The sequence below is a fragment of the Pygoscelis adeliae genome, unplaced genomic scaffold, assembly GCF_000699105.1.
Source record: "Pygoscelis adeliae isolate BGI_AS28 unplaced genomic scaffold, ASM69910v1 Scaffold545, whole genome shotgun sequence".
In the NCBI taxonomy this organism is placed as follows: domain Eukaryota; kingdom Metazoa; phylum Chordata; class Aves; order Sphenisciformes; family Spheniscidae; genus Pygoscelis; species Pygoscelis adeliae.
The window spans coordinates 1,119,556-1,132,902 of NW_008824746.1; the positions used below are offsets into that span (position 1 = coordinate 1,119,556).

The 13,347-nt window shown below is 42.2% G+C and overlaps 1 protein-coding gene across 1 annotated transcript in view; it reads left to right on the forward strand.

The window, feature by feature from the left end:
* The window catches only part of TEX9 (testis expressed 9), an 84,681-nt gene that overhangs the window by 31,232 nt on the left and 40,102 nt on the right, over positions 1 to 13,347 (forward strand). Inside the window, exons 4-5 of the mRNA XM_009323420.1 lie at positions 5,541 to 5,851; positions 6,112 to 6,201. Coding sequence (XP_009321695.1) covers positions 5,541 to 5,851; positions 6,112 to 6,201 — 401 coding nt within the window. The remainder of the gene's footprint in view (positions 1 to 5,540; positions 5,852 to 6,111; positions 6,202 to 13,347) is intronic.

Genomic DNA, 13,347 nt, shown 5'->3' on the forward strand with positions numbered 1-13,347 from the left:
CGCCGCGGGGGGTGGGTGCTTCACGGAGCGGCCCGGCTCTGCGGGGGCGGCCCCCACTGCGCGCCGGCGGCGAAAATAACACATGTGTGTGTATGCTTTTTGTAGATGGAGATATATATATATATAAAAAATACACGTAGACGTGCATGATTTATATAGGGCGTACAGAGCGCATAGCTGCACACTGGGGACACGTGAATCCTGCTCCTGCGGCGGCAGCAGCATTACATCAGCTGGCTGCACCGCAGCCACCCAGCTCTTCTCGGGGTGCTCCGTGCATCTTCCTGTGCCTCCCAACGTGAGCAGCGCTCCTCAAACGCTCGTTTGTTAAAAAAAAATTAAATTCCCCACTGCTCGCATGTCCCTGAGGAAGCCAGGCATCGACAAAGGGCTTCGGCATGCCAGGCCATCGCTTGCCCTCAGCCTTCTCGTGTGTCCCCTGGACATAAATGGGGCCGTGGTGCCATTAGTCCCACGGGCCTTTACCCCCAGCTTTCTGTGAACAGCAAAGACGGCTCAAGCTGCCCCTGTGTTGCCCCTCTTTTCCCAGTCAATCCAATTCTGGTAATGTTCTGATGGAAATTCACCATTTTTGCACTCAGTCTGCTGGGGCAGCACTTGGCAGGGGGATGGACGTGCAGGCACCCTTTCTGATGGTGGTATGCAAGGATAAAGCAGTGACTTCCTAGCCTACACTGATCACAGAAAATGTGGGCCTAAAGACTACTGATAATGTAAATACACACATGGAGACATGGCATTGCTAAATTTAGGAGATGATAAAACCTTTCATCAGAACCAGAAAAACTAAGCTCTCTTGTTCCTGCTTCTCATTAAAAGCATTTTTTTACCTTTAACTGGAAATTTATGAAGGGCATCCAAAAAAAGAAGAGAAAAATACAAGTAAAAATTGTAATCAGAAGTAGACAGAAAAGCCATCAATTTGAAATCCCTAACTGCTATGCTTTTTGCAGGAAAACTACATCAATATGCATGTAAACTGGCACAGGAAGACAAAGGTGAATGTCCTTGGAGATATTTTGTAGTTTTGTGGCAATTTCCACTTAATACCAATTGTATCAACACAGCCAGGGTTGCTGCTGTTGAGATCTTTTGTTGGACCCTGTGATATCTGCCTGGCCAGAGCTTAACCCACAGGGATCCCAGCCATAAAAATGTTCTGGCCGATGTGTATCTATCAGTCCCAGATTGAAATCGATGGGCCTACACATCAGAGTAAAGTTCAACAGGTGTGCATCATGTTTGCAGGATCGTATACTATTACAATACATTGGAAAAAATATACATCATTTCAGTGTTGCTTTCAGTCCAAACCAGCAGTTGGAAGACAAATTCATTATTTAGTTCCTCGTTAATTTAGTTCCCAGCCATGTCAAATTGTAATCACGCTTATTTACAGCTGTATGAGCATCATATGACCAAAAAAATAAATTTGTCACATCTCTTTTGCAAAATCAGCTGTGCCAGGCACAGGCTGGCACCCCAGGGCCACCACTGCCACCCCATAATTACTCCAGGTGTTTTAGGGCAGAATGTGATTAAATTGGCACAGAGATTAAATGTGGTGGAAGTGGTCAGTGAGCCTCAAAAGCTGTGTCTGTACTCCCATATCTCACCATCAATTCACCTGTTTTTGAGGAAAAAAACCCTTTTTTTTTCTGTGCGTTTTTGGTGCGAAGCCTTTCAAATGTAAGCCAGTTTCTATTGTTGGGTTTGAGTAGTAGGTCCAAAATAAGATTGCACAGAGATCGGGGTTGCATTTTGTATAAAGAAGAGATTTCCTCCTCAGGCCTAGCAGTAAAGAAGAATTTAACATTTTTTCCCAGCATGATACTTGAAAAAAATGGGGCTGTGTTGTGACTAGCTACAGCAGAGAGGCCCACACTCTATTCTCCAAGAGCCTTTTCCATATTACGAGTAATTCCCCCTTGGTGCTTTCCTCGCGTTCCCTCAGTGCGACTGAGCGTGGGGTTTGGCGCAGGTTTGTTACATGCCTGTTTTAACAGAGTGAGGAATTTTTCCCTTTATGCAGTAGGTAGGCCCATAAATGGAGGCCATTTTAGCTGACTCCTATACAACCAGCTGAACTTGCCTTGTGTTTCGTACGGTCTCTGCACCTGTGCAAAATGGCTGAAAGAAAAATGTCAGCATCTTATATGCAGTTTACATGATTGTATACAACTAAAGCAAAGAACAAATAGATCCACAATAATTGTGTAAACAAAGAGCTTGTGCTGACAGAATTAACTTGAAGACACTGAGGGGAATTACTTAACAGCTAAGAGACGAACCTGAACTCAGATGGACTGGCTGGAGACCTCCAGGGAATATCCATCGAGGACCACTACAACCGTCTGCTGGAGTTCTTGTACCTAATGGCTCTGAACACTTTCATTTGACGCAGAGATTGAGCTCCTGGTCAGCACTGTATAAAAACACACAAAAAGTAATATAAAGGAGTTAATTTTAAGTCCCATTACTGTAAATGAAGGCATGCGTGAAAGTTTAAGCATGTCAGAAACCTGACCCATATTTGCAGGACCAGGATCTTACTTGTTCTTTCCCATTTTCCAAACGTCTGTTTTTATTGAAGAGCACAGCAGCTGAGCTGAGAGCAGGTAGGCTGGGGGCTTCCTGTCCTCCTCTCCCTTTCTGCAGACAGATTTTGCTCATCTAGAAACTCATGTTGCTCTATTGCTAAATGTTGCTGATGTTGCTAAAATTCCTGCCTTTTCTAACTCAAAAGCTCTGGAAGCCTGCTGCACTGGACAGATATATTCAGTTAGAGGATGATCTTCAAAAGAGAATGAAAGAGCTGTTTTGGGGAAAGAAAAAGCCGGCTGTCTGCACAAAGACAATCTCCACCGTGTGGTCCTGTGACAGGTGGGAGCTAACTCCATTTTGCCAGGTTAATTCCAAAAGCTGTGTTTATGTTTCCCCCATTTCTGGAGCTTAGGATCTAACGCAAGCCCTCTCTGCAGGGAAAAGTTGTGCTTAAATACTGTCTAACCTATTTTCCAGGATTTTCTCTACTGTGCTTCAGCGTGGCTTTGTTTTGTTTTTTCTTCTCTGTTATGAATTGCCTCTGACAGTCGGGAAATATAATGTCTCATGCTTTCAAGGAGAAATGCCTTGCTACCCTTTCTCCAGCTAGCAGCCAACACTGAGGGGAAGGCGCTTTTCCCTCTCTCCTGTCAGGAGAGGGATCTGCCACCCCTTGTTCAGCACAGGGCCAGAGACCTGCACGCTCAGAGACTAACCTGAGGTATGAGGCAGACAAATAATTAAATCTCACTATCTTTATCCTCAAAACAAACATAAAACATATTCTGTGAGGATAATTGACTTTTAAGGCTTGCTAAAAAAAGACCTTTCCAAAAGCTTTAAACGCCTGTTCAGTGAACTCCATTTTGATGCCTTTTTGCAACTCTCCTTCCCTAGGGGTGCCTGTCTCCGTGTATCCTGAGCTATGCCCAAGACATCTCCCTCTGGTTCTCTTTGTTTTGTTATCTGCGTTCATCTGTACCACCTGTAAAATGAAAGTGCAATAACTAGTAATTCACCTAACCAATTTTAACAAATACTTCAGCTTTTATGGTTTCATTTATTTTAAAAAAAAAAAAAAAACAGTTTACCTAGGAAACCTTCAAACTCATATCATACCAGCTGACAGGAGCAACCAGGCTGTGTTCAAACCTGGCAGTGAAAAGGGGACTATTTTAATTATAATGAAAGCCTGCTTGGCCAGAAGTTTGCCAAGCTTTGCTGGGTCTTGCAGCATCTGTTTGGAACGGCTGCAAGTGTTGTGTGGTGGGCAGTATCGCAACCTGGCAAATAACAGGAAACATTAAAAAAAAAAGCTAGGGAAGACTGAGGTAGTCCCTGTGATCATGAATCCTTCTCCAGCAAAGAAAGTGTTAGCTACCACTCTGACTAGTTACGGAAACAGTTTTATCGGCAACCACAGCTCCAGTTCTCTGTTTTGCCATCCATTTAGTCATTTATATCTCTGCAAGGCAGTTTTAAGGTGCTAATGAAACGGCCCAGGCTCACACAAGCCTGGCTATAAGCTTGCCGTGGTTGGTCAGATGAGGAGTATGGTGTTTTGCTGGGGTAATACACAGATCATTTGCATTCTGTAAGTCATGATAACTAGATTAAATTCCCAAGGTCCATCCAGGTTCTTTGATGATACAGATAGTTTGAAACTTTTCATTTCTGTAGACTGACTCCTCTACAGTAAAATAAATCTTTGTCTCAATGTAATGTCAAATGGGCTTAGCTGCTGAGCTTGAAAAAGTTATGAGTATGGTCTTCCTATATACTGCATGCTTGTCTTCAAGCTGGAAGAAGTCAATAAGGAAGAAAAAGGCACCAACTACCACAGCCTAAGAAAACAACTTGGAAGGGGACAGTGGGTCATGAAAGCGGTGATTCAGACTGTCCTGTACAAGGCTGATGAGTAGGAAGGAAGAGCTGTCACTGAAAAAAATACCAAAGTTTGATACTTGACCGAATGAGGTTTTAAACAGAGACATCCCTCCATTTTCAGTGTTGTTGAATATTTGATGCTCCTGCAGGTAGAAGTTAAGGGAAAAATATTTTCAGTCAGACCCCTACACAGATGCCTGATCTTGTCAGTTGTCTCTTGTGCCGACCCAGAGGCTTGGTTTTAGGGAGATTCTGACAGAATCAAGGCCAGGGAGAGAGAAATATATGCAAGTTTCACACAACAAAGCAATCAACACTTCAGTCCTTCCTTGATTTTTTTCCTTTTGAGATCCAGTAGTAAACTGGAAAGGCACAAGCATTCAAAACTAAACATTGCCTACCTGCAGAATGGCTTGAGTGCAAGGAGAGGGCCAGCTGCAGTTCACAGGGGCCTTGCCACCTGCACAAAATCATGACCCAAATAAGCCTCACACAGTAATGCAGTGGCTCCAGGTATCTGATAGCAGAGGATGGGAGAGCACCAAATCCCCAAACGCAGAGCCACGTGGCGCGGGAACCATGAGTTTCAGCTACGTTGATCCAAGCTCTGGATCCCCAGATAAACTATGGACGTCCTTAATCTTACTGCTGCCTGAAGGAATCCTGGAGGATTTCCAAGTCCTACGGCCTCCTGAGAAATTTGTTTGCATTTTCTCCTGTATGCAAATTAGCAAGGCAGTGATCCAGCAATACACAAGTGCTTGCGATTATGGCATTGCCCTTTGATTCCCCATCTTATGAGCATGCGGTGTCTTGAAAGATCAAACACCAGCCTGAGGACACATTAAGGATTTTTGTTCTCAGAGAAGTTGCCCCCCAGAAATGGGGGGAAAGGAAAATGCTACCTGCACATTGTGCCTGTAGAGCAGCAGGCAAACCCACACAACAGTACGATGCCATAGCCTCCCATTTTGTCTTTCTTCTTTCAGCTCTCTATCCCTGATAAGACAGTGGGGTCTCCTGTCAAAGATGAAAGCAATCACATCTCATCACTACTGGTTTATGTCCATCCGGTTTTAACACTTCAGTTCTTCTTGGTCAAAACTCCAGCCCTCCCCCTGCTCATCTTCTGGCCGGCAGCTCCACCACCTCTGAGCACCACGTCAGGACTCTCTTGTCCATGAAGGCTTTTGCCCCAAGGGCTGCTTTCACAGACTCTTCACAACCTTTCCGCCAGCAGTCACTGCACCTCCAGCATCCGTGGCTGCTGAAGGCAGCGCTGCCTGTGCCTGGGAGCAGTGCTATCAGTGCCTCGTCAGGACGCAGCAGGAAAAGTCTGGCCTCCGCTCCCCGACCATCTGCTAAAACCAGGCCTCCTCTGGCAGGACTCCAACACAAAGTAAACAGAGCTTCACAGCCAGATTTCAAACAACAAAATAACTGAGAAATATGGCTCACTGCTCCTGGTTTTCAAATTCAAAACATGAAAGTCCCTAGAAGCAAAAATCCTTTATGGATCCTAAGACCTTTTCGTTGCCAACTGGGTCCATTGCATCTAACACTAGGGAGAAAGTGCAGTGATGTAGCAATTTTAGTTAGCTACACCTAATTAGCTCAATTTACGCATTTGCTAATTTTTAAGATTACTTCTTTCTCAAGATCAGTGATGGAGAAAAATTAAATTGTCAAACTGGAGACTTCAGCGTGCACTATTTGTACAGAGAAAGAATAATTCTGAATCTTGCAACGGTATGATATTTTTCATGGTATAGGAGAGAGAGAAGGACTCAATGAAGCGTGAATGATTTTTTAAAAGAACAGATTGCCATGTCTTTTAAAATAGGTCAAGTTTTTGGCCTAGTTTCCTTTAGAGTGTCCTTTAAAGCGATGGGGTTTGAATATCTGTGATAATGCCATTGCTTTTTTGTTTTTAGCCACATCTATGTGTGGCTCTGGTTGTAAGGCAGAAATGTTCCAGTGTAAGACTACAATGCCGAAGACCACGTGTCTCAGGCAGTATTTCTGAACAAGTTACACGGAACAGTAAAATCTCAGCAGTGTCCACATTTCATCCTTATGTGTAATGTTATTCTGAAACAAGTAACTAAGAAAAAACAAACTATAAAAAAAGGTGATGGCCAGCGAAGCCAACACCTGCAGACCCAAATGCTGTCAAACTTGACCTATTAACTCTCCAAATTTCAGGAGGGCTACCACTATTGTTTGCTTTCCATCTTTAAATTGATTAAATCAATTAATTAACTTGATTTAAGTAGAAAGTAGAATTACGATAATGACATTCAGATTGAAGATACACAAGATAGTACTTATAAGAACAAACCAAGGCCACCTATGTTGAATGGAGATAAAATACAATGGTCAGCTGTCAAAGCAAAAAGAATCTGTATGTGTACATTTAGATTCTAAAAAAGGATGTTCAAGATATTTAAGGAGGGAGGAAATTCTGCATGCAATATTAATTAATATAGAATAAATACCATCTGTCTTCTATGTACGGAGCAGTCTGGTACATATATTTATGGATGCATCTTTGCTCTATCAACATAACTTAGGTATAATACACATGTATTTATGATGTTACATAGACTTAATTATTCAACATAATACACATACCAGTAATTGCGGTTGGCCCTAGTGCAGCTATATGGAGTGAAGCAGGACATGAGGAGGATTTCCTCTGTCCCAGAGCCGTGGAAAAAGGCCAGGTACAAATCAAGAGCGGGAACATGCTGGAAGTGAAGGCTCCTACTCTCCCCTGAGGCTGAGGTGGGAGCTCAGCACATCCTTATTAAGGTGCAGGTTCTTCTCCCCACTAAGCTGATCCATAAGGGATAGTGCCCTTCAGGCACAAGCCATTTAAAACGTACCTTGTTGTGGTAAAACTGTGGATTGACCTAATGCGCAGCCAGTAATAAACATTAGTTGGCTCACAGTGTTGTACAGTAATAAACATACTGAAGAGCTTGTCAGTGCATGCTTCGGGAAAGAAGTACAATCTGGAACAACAGGGTCTACACATACACTTGGAATACAAATCTTTTGCAGGCTGTGGACTTCATTAGGAAAACTGTTCGTGATTCCAGTTAAGCTGTGAGTAAAGGCAATGCAAAGGCTTGTCTGGTATTCATCCCGCTATAATGTGGAAAGATAAATCAGCCTTTAATAATGGAGACAGTTTTAAGAATACCTTTGTTTTAATGATTAACATTATTTTGCACTGAGATTTGTAGTTGTAACCACCGTCATGGACTGAAACGTTTGTTTTGTGCCTGATCCTATTCTGCATCCTTTGCTGAAGAAACAGTGTGAGCTGTTACACACGTGGCTTTGTGCGCACAGTTTGTGACATAAAAAGGCTCAAGAAGGGGAAAGAGGATCTTGCTTTTTGCAGAATATCACAAAGTACAGGAAAAGTCATCTAGAGAGCTCCCAAGGATACTGATTTGTGAACAACTCTTTTTCACATATTACTCCCACTACTTCCTGCGAGACAAGAATATTATGCACACAGATCCGGTTTGAGTTTTCACACTGGCAGTTCCTCCCAATGCTGCTCATATATCAAAATCGCTTTCACTTCATAATAGATCATAAACTCTTCCAATAATAATTCTAAGAATATTATCTTTGTCTGCTACACTCTAAATAATTGATGCCAGGCAGATTTGTGCTGCATTTGATAAGTAGCAGGAAAATATTAGTATCTCTGCAGTGATCCCACTTCCAATAGCTGGCAAAGACCTATCCTGCAAAGAATCCCACTGAAAGGTCTTCCTCAGCATGGATATGTGATTGCAGAATTACTCCGTAAGGACTGGTGGACTAAATCTCATTCATTTCTAACCTGAATCAAGTTGGGAAAAAAAGTCATGTTATCTATTTGCATTGAACAGGTTTATAAGCTTCACAGGGAGTTTTCCTCACCAGCATAGAGCTCAGTGGAGCATGGACATTATTTTTTCTTATTAGGGTGAAATGTAAGAAATGAAAGGCTGTTTATTTATGATACTATACATAGGTCCAGATTCTTAATGCCTTCATCTACCTTTGTAAGGAAGTTCGCACTGTGTGGTCCTGAAGTCAGCGGCACATCCAGATTTCAGGTGCAAAACAGAAGCTCTGAGTGGATAGCTGTTATACAGAACATACAGGATAATTACATTGCATGCTAAAGTAAGGCAACTGGCTCAGCTGCCTGAAGGATGGGATTTTATTCTGTTGGGCTGAAGCAATCTTCTGTGGGGTTGGAGCTGTCCTGGTTTCGGCTGGGATAGAGTTAATCTTCTTTCTAGTAGCTGGTATAGTGCTGTGTTTTGGATTTAGTATGAGAATAATGTTGATAACACACTGATGTTTTAGTTGTTGTTAAGCAGTGCTTATACTAAGTCAAGGACTTTTCAGCTTCCCATGATCTGCCAGGTGCACAAGAAGCCGGGAGGGGGCACAGCCAGGACAGCTGACCCAAACTGGCCAAAGGGATATTCCATACCATATGATGTTATGCTCAGTATATAAACTGGGGGGAGTTGGCCAGGGGGTGGTGATCACTGCTCGGGGACAGGCTGGGCATCGGTCAGCGGGTGGTGAGCAATTGCATTGTACACCACTTGTTTTGTATATTCTTTTATTATTATTATTATTATTATTATTATTATTATTATTTTCTCTTCCTTTGCTGTCCTATTAAACTGTCTTTATCTCAACACATGGGTTTTACTTTTTTTTTTCCCCGATTCTCTCCCCCATCCCACCGGGGGGAGGGTGAGTGAGTGGCTGTGTGGTACTTAGTTGCAGACTGGGGTTAAACCATGACAGGAGCCAAGAACATTGAAAAGAAAATGTTGTTCATAATCCATCTGGCTGAAATCTTATACTTATCCTATCTAGGCACTGGATCTAGCTCAGAGCCAAAATTAGGCTATCAGGAAAGGTACCACTGAGATGGGGATGAAGCCAGAGAGCTGTTGAGGGAACCCAGTCCATGGGCAGATAACAACATGAGAACAGGGGTGGGAGGGAAAGGCTGGGTAGCGGTTCCCATGTCAGATGAGTGTGGCAGTGAATGAGTCAGCAGTGGTGGTTATAGTCTTCTCGGTACCCACAGGGATCTTTGCGGTCTTAACCAACGTGTTTGGGTTGGATGCTCAGCCTAGCAAAAACCCCAATAGCAAATAAGTTTAGATAGGAGAAGAATGGCATCCTTTATCAAGATGCTTTATCAATGTCTTAATTAGTTGAACAGTTAAAATATCACTATTCTTACAAATCAATACCGCATACAGCCAAAAAAGAGCCGTTCCCATACTATCAGGCTTCTAACAATTCTCTAACAATTAAAAAGAAAAACAAAGGTATAAACTTCAGTACGAGAGAGCACTTCATGTTCTCTGTTATTTTTAAGTGAACCTAAGAGATGATTGATGTATTTAAATAGCTTTTTAATAAATATTATATGTGAAATTATGGAAATTTAGATAAAAGCTTCCATTTTATAACTGATATCATCTGGGGATAGGAGAAAAGCATGGGGGTTATAATTGATAAAATCCTGGACTTCACTGTTTGGGGTGGTGCTCAGAGTTTTTCAGCAGTTTTAATCTTAACAACCTCTAGCAGGGCAGCTCAGTTTACAAACCAGTGCACTTTGCAGCTGGATGTTTCATACCACCATGAAAAGAGTAAAATAAATAAATCAGTAGGTCACCTTCCTAACTTGATTTTCCTGAGGCAGATCATTTTCTTTCCTTCACGAAGCAAGGAACAGATCTCTTTCAACATCAGGAAGAAAGGAAGTAGGGGCAGCTTTCCCTCTGCTCTTCATTTCGCTTTAACCCCTAGAATGAGTTGATCACATTTTGTTCATTAACATTTCCCATGTTGGGGGGGTGGGGCATTTGTTTGTTTGTTTGCTTGTGTCTTTTCCTAATTTCTCCTCTTTCAATTTTTAAAAAGTCCTCTCCCCAAATTCTAGCAGATCCCAAGCTCAAAAATCCAACTGTCTAACCCCAGCTTAAGAATATTGCTATTTACACAATGCTGTAAAGGCCAATTAGCCAAGTGTGACATCAACCCAGGAGTAAGCCTTTTCTCAGATACAGGCTGTGTTCTGTCCACATTCAGGAGGTAGGAGAAGTAATGTTTAGTTCTTTTATTAACATAGCAGGCACCCAACTTAGAGCTGTGCCTATTTAGGCTTCTAAAAAGAGTTTGCACTGAACATGCCTCTGGCTTCCTGGCAGGGCTACTCCCATACCAGTAACTTGATATACTCGCTTATGGTCACCATAACACCAGCCAAGCACATGGAAATAAGAGCATCTTTAGAAAATACCTCAATGGGTTAAAAAAACAGCAGGGCACAGCTACCAAAGCCATGTCTGAGATTCTTCCCTCTGCAACACACAGAGGGGGCTCAGTACCTTCTGGCTGTTTGCTACTCGAAGAGGAAAAGGATGATGGTGCAGATGGCAACTTCTTGCACAGAAAATGTGTTTTCAGAATTGCAGCAATTGACTAGTTTAAGTTGCTTTATTCCTCCAGCACCGAGGTAGGGGAGGAGGCAGAAAGGTATCAGCTCTGCTAATGGCATGCAGAATGATTAACTAAATGCTACAGGCCCAGATTCTGCCCTCTTTGTACTGGTGCAGCTTATAGCAGATGATGCAGTTGCACAACCATGTTAGAGGACAAACACTGTCATGGCAGAGATACAGAGCTTTATTACTAGTAATTTAACTGTCAAAAAGAAAACAATATACTGCATAAATGCCTGGTAGGTGGTTAGGAAAGATTATGTTTTTAACATTATCCACAGTGTATTTAATCTCAAATTACAGATGCAGACATAGAACCCACTGATGTTACTTTTAAACAAATGGACTTGCCTCACTGTAAGATATTTTTGGGGTTTTTGTTCTGATTTTTTTTCATTTTGAGGGATTTCTTGAATAGAAAATTCTACAATCACAGCACACAGTTGCCTGTTTTAAAAAATACTACTCTGCTTTTCAAATTTCCTCCCTTCCTTTCTGAAAGCATAGACAAATTAACAAAGAATCATAGCTTAGTCATAAAAACAATCTGTCAATATTTACATGATGCTCTTTCGTTTCTTGGTCCTTCGTTGCTGGTTTGATACTTCAACTAAGCCCAGTATGCATCATCAAGACCTGGATTTGGTAACTTGGGAAGATGGTATTTTGAGATGCATTTGCATTAGCAAGTGAAAATCCAAAGGGAGTGAGGAAAAGTGTCCTCAGTATGATTCAAAATAATTGCTGAATGAGACGTCAGGATATAATAGGATGAAAAAAAAAACAAACAAACAACCCAAAGAAAAAAAAAAGCAGGCAACCAGACTCCCAACTAGTGAGTTGAGCAGCTATGTACAGCAATGAGAAGGCCTGTCCTCAGACACTGACTGTAAAACTTGAAATTGATTTATACTTCAGTTCAAATAAAGATGCAGCTAAGACATACTTATGTCAGGTCCATTTTAAACTCTTCCGCTCATCTGTGGTTTTTTGATACCACTTTTTAGAGGTCTAAGGAAATCTTTTTGAGAAAGAAGAGAATTGGAGCTTGAAAACTCCCAGCTACAACAGCTGGTGCCCCAGGCACACCGTCTGGAAGAAAGAGCAGTTTAAGAGCTATCGGATTGCTTTTGCATCTCACTGGCATTACAGCTTCATAGTTCTGACTTACTGGGTATCAAACTTGGATATCGATAGTTATTTCAGCATAAATATAATTTCTCACACCAGAAGTGGGGGCTTTTAGTATGATAGGAGCAGGCCCACTGCTTTAGCAGGGGCATCGGAGCAAGGCGAGCGAATGCTCTTTCTTTTTCATTGCAAGTACGTAAGCGCTGCTGCTTCTGAAACCCAATTGCTATAGTATTGCAAAGAATAACTCAGAGCAAGTATGAAACCGAAAGTACTGCCACATAGACGCAGCGTATTTCTTTCAGAAGGTTTCTACCCAGAAGTGTGATTGTCAGCTATGAAAGTCTCTCATCCATGCTTCCTCCCCACCCCCCATCATTCTGGCAAACCTGCAGTTTGGGGACTAAGCAAATAAATTTTATACCTGGAACAGCTCTATCACAACTGATTAAATGAGCATCCTCTCTCTTTCTTCACATTGAAAATCTCTCTTAAGATTTTTGCAGTTGCTGGGGCTGGCAATATTGTACAGTCAGAGAAAGTATCTGGAACACAGCACGATGGAGGTGCTGTCAGGGGCACCATACCTGAATTCACCTAGTGAACTGGCATCTGAATCCTCCAGTTCAGGGAGCAAAAACATGACACAAGGCATCCCAAATCCCACAAGTGGCTCCAATTGTTTGTTTTCCAAACATTTTCAAGTGGTTTGCTTATTTTGAATTTCTCAGACACTTATGGATGACATAATCTTAGCATTAAATTATTGCCAAGTGTGCACAGGCCTCTTCGCAGAAGATATGGCCTGGAGGTGAGTAATGTACTTTGTGCATTTGCAACACAATTACTAGGCAGAGCACAGTGCGTGCACTGCCCTGCTCTGCAGTTTGCCTCAATTCAGACACTCTCACTCAAGCTAGTTGGGTAAAAGAAGCAGCTTTACAATTTTCTCCACAGCACACTTCCCTCCTAAAAATCTCCCACATAAGCATTCTTACTCCTGCAGCTCCACCAATGGTAGCAAGTGTGGGAAGGCTGGCATTTTTTGGTGCAGGAATATTTGGACCCATTCTACAGTATCTGCTCTGCTCCCTTGAATACATTTGCAATTAATCAGAGGAACATATGACAAAGGGTGGTCTGCTGTGAAAGGTACCCAGTGCACTTGGACTTAATATCCCCTCATTTCATGCGGAAAATGATGCACTCT